The sequence below is a fragment of the Myotis brandtii genome, unplaced genomic scaffold, assembly GCF_000412655.1.
Source record: "Myotis brandtii unplaced genomic scaffold, ASM41265v1 scaffold1095, whole genome shotgun sequence".
NCBI lineage: Eukaryota > Metazoa > Chordata > Mammalia > Chiroptera > Vespertilionidae > Myotis > Myotis brandtii.
Genome location: NW_005353733.1, coordinates 110,252 through 110,963, shown reverse-complemented (window position 1 = coordinate 110,963; position 712 = coordinate 110,252). Strand labels below are relative to the sequence as shown.

Below are 712 nucleotides of genomic sequence, written 5' to 3'. Positions count from 1 at the left end.
GCCGGCCCTCCTCCCTGCGGGGCCCCGGCGGAAGGCGCTCCCCACCCTCATTCCTTGGCGGCCAGCTGGGCAGACCTCCCCCCAGGGCGCCCCCTAGAATGAGCTCCTGACGCCCAGTGCCGGGGCTGTGGTGCGGGGCTGTGCCATGACCGTCACGGTCGTACTTGGAGACGGACAGTGGCCACCCGAGGGCTAAGGTCACCGGCCCTCCTCCCTGCGGGGCCCCGGCGGAAGGCGCTCCCCACCCTCATTCCTTGGCGGCCAGCTGGGCAGACCTCCCCCCAGGGCGCCCCCTAGAATGAGCTCCTGACGCCCAGTGCCGGGGCTGTGGTGCGGGGCTGTGCCATGACCGTCACGGTCGTACTTGGAGACGGACAGTGGCCACCCGAGGGCTAAGGTCAAAGCGACACGTGGGCAGAGCAGCCAGGGCCCCCGCCTCTGCCCAGCCAGGCAGGCTCCTCAGGATGGCCAAGGGGGCGGCTACACTCGGCGGGCAGGGGGCACCCTGTCCCTCTGAGGGCTCCATGCCGACCCCAGGCCCACCTTGTATGCCTGCCGCACCCCTCCGTTGTCCGCGATGTTCTCCCCGAGGGTGCTGAACCCGTTCACCTGCAGCAGGGACAGGGCGGCGGGAGGGGCAGCTCCCCCCTCTTCCCAGACCGGGGCTGAGTGGGGTCCCTCCCCCTCTCCCTTCCCCCATCCACCTCCCCGC

General features: G+C 71.6%; 1 protein-coding gene across 1 annotated transcript in view; it reads right to left on the bottom strand.

The window, feature by feature from the left end:
* Positions 1-458: 458 nt before the first annotated feature.
* The window catches only part of LOC102238816 (membrane metallo-endopeptidase-like 1), a 24,590-nt gene continuing 24,336 nt past the window's right edge, over positions 459-712 (bottom strand). Inside the window, exon 16 of the mRNA XM_014543616.1 lies at positions 459-609. Coding sequence (XP_014399102.1) covers positions 481-609 — 129 coding nt within the window. The 3' untranslated portion in view covers positions 459-480. The remainder of the gene's footprint in view (positions 610-712) is intronic.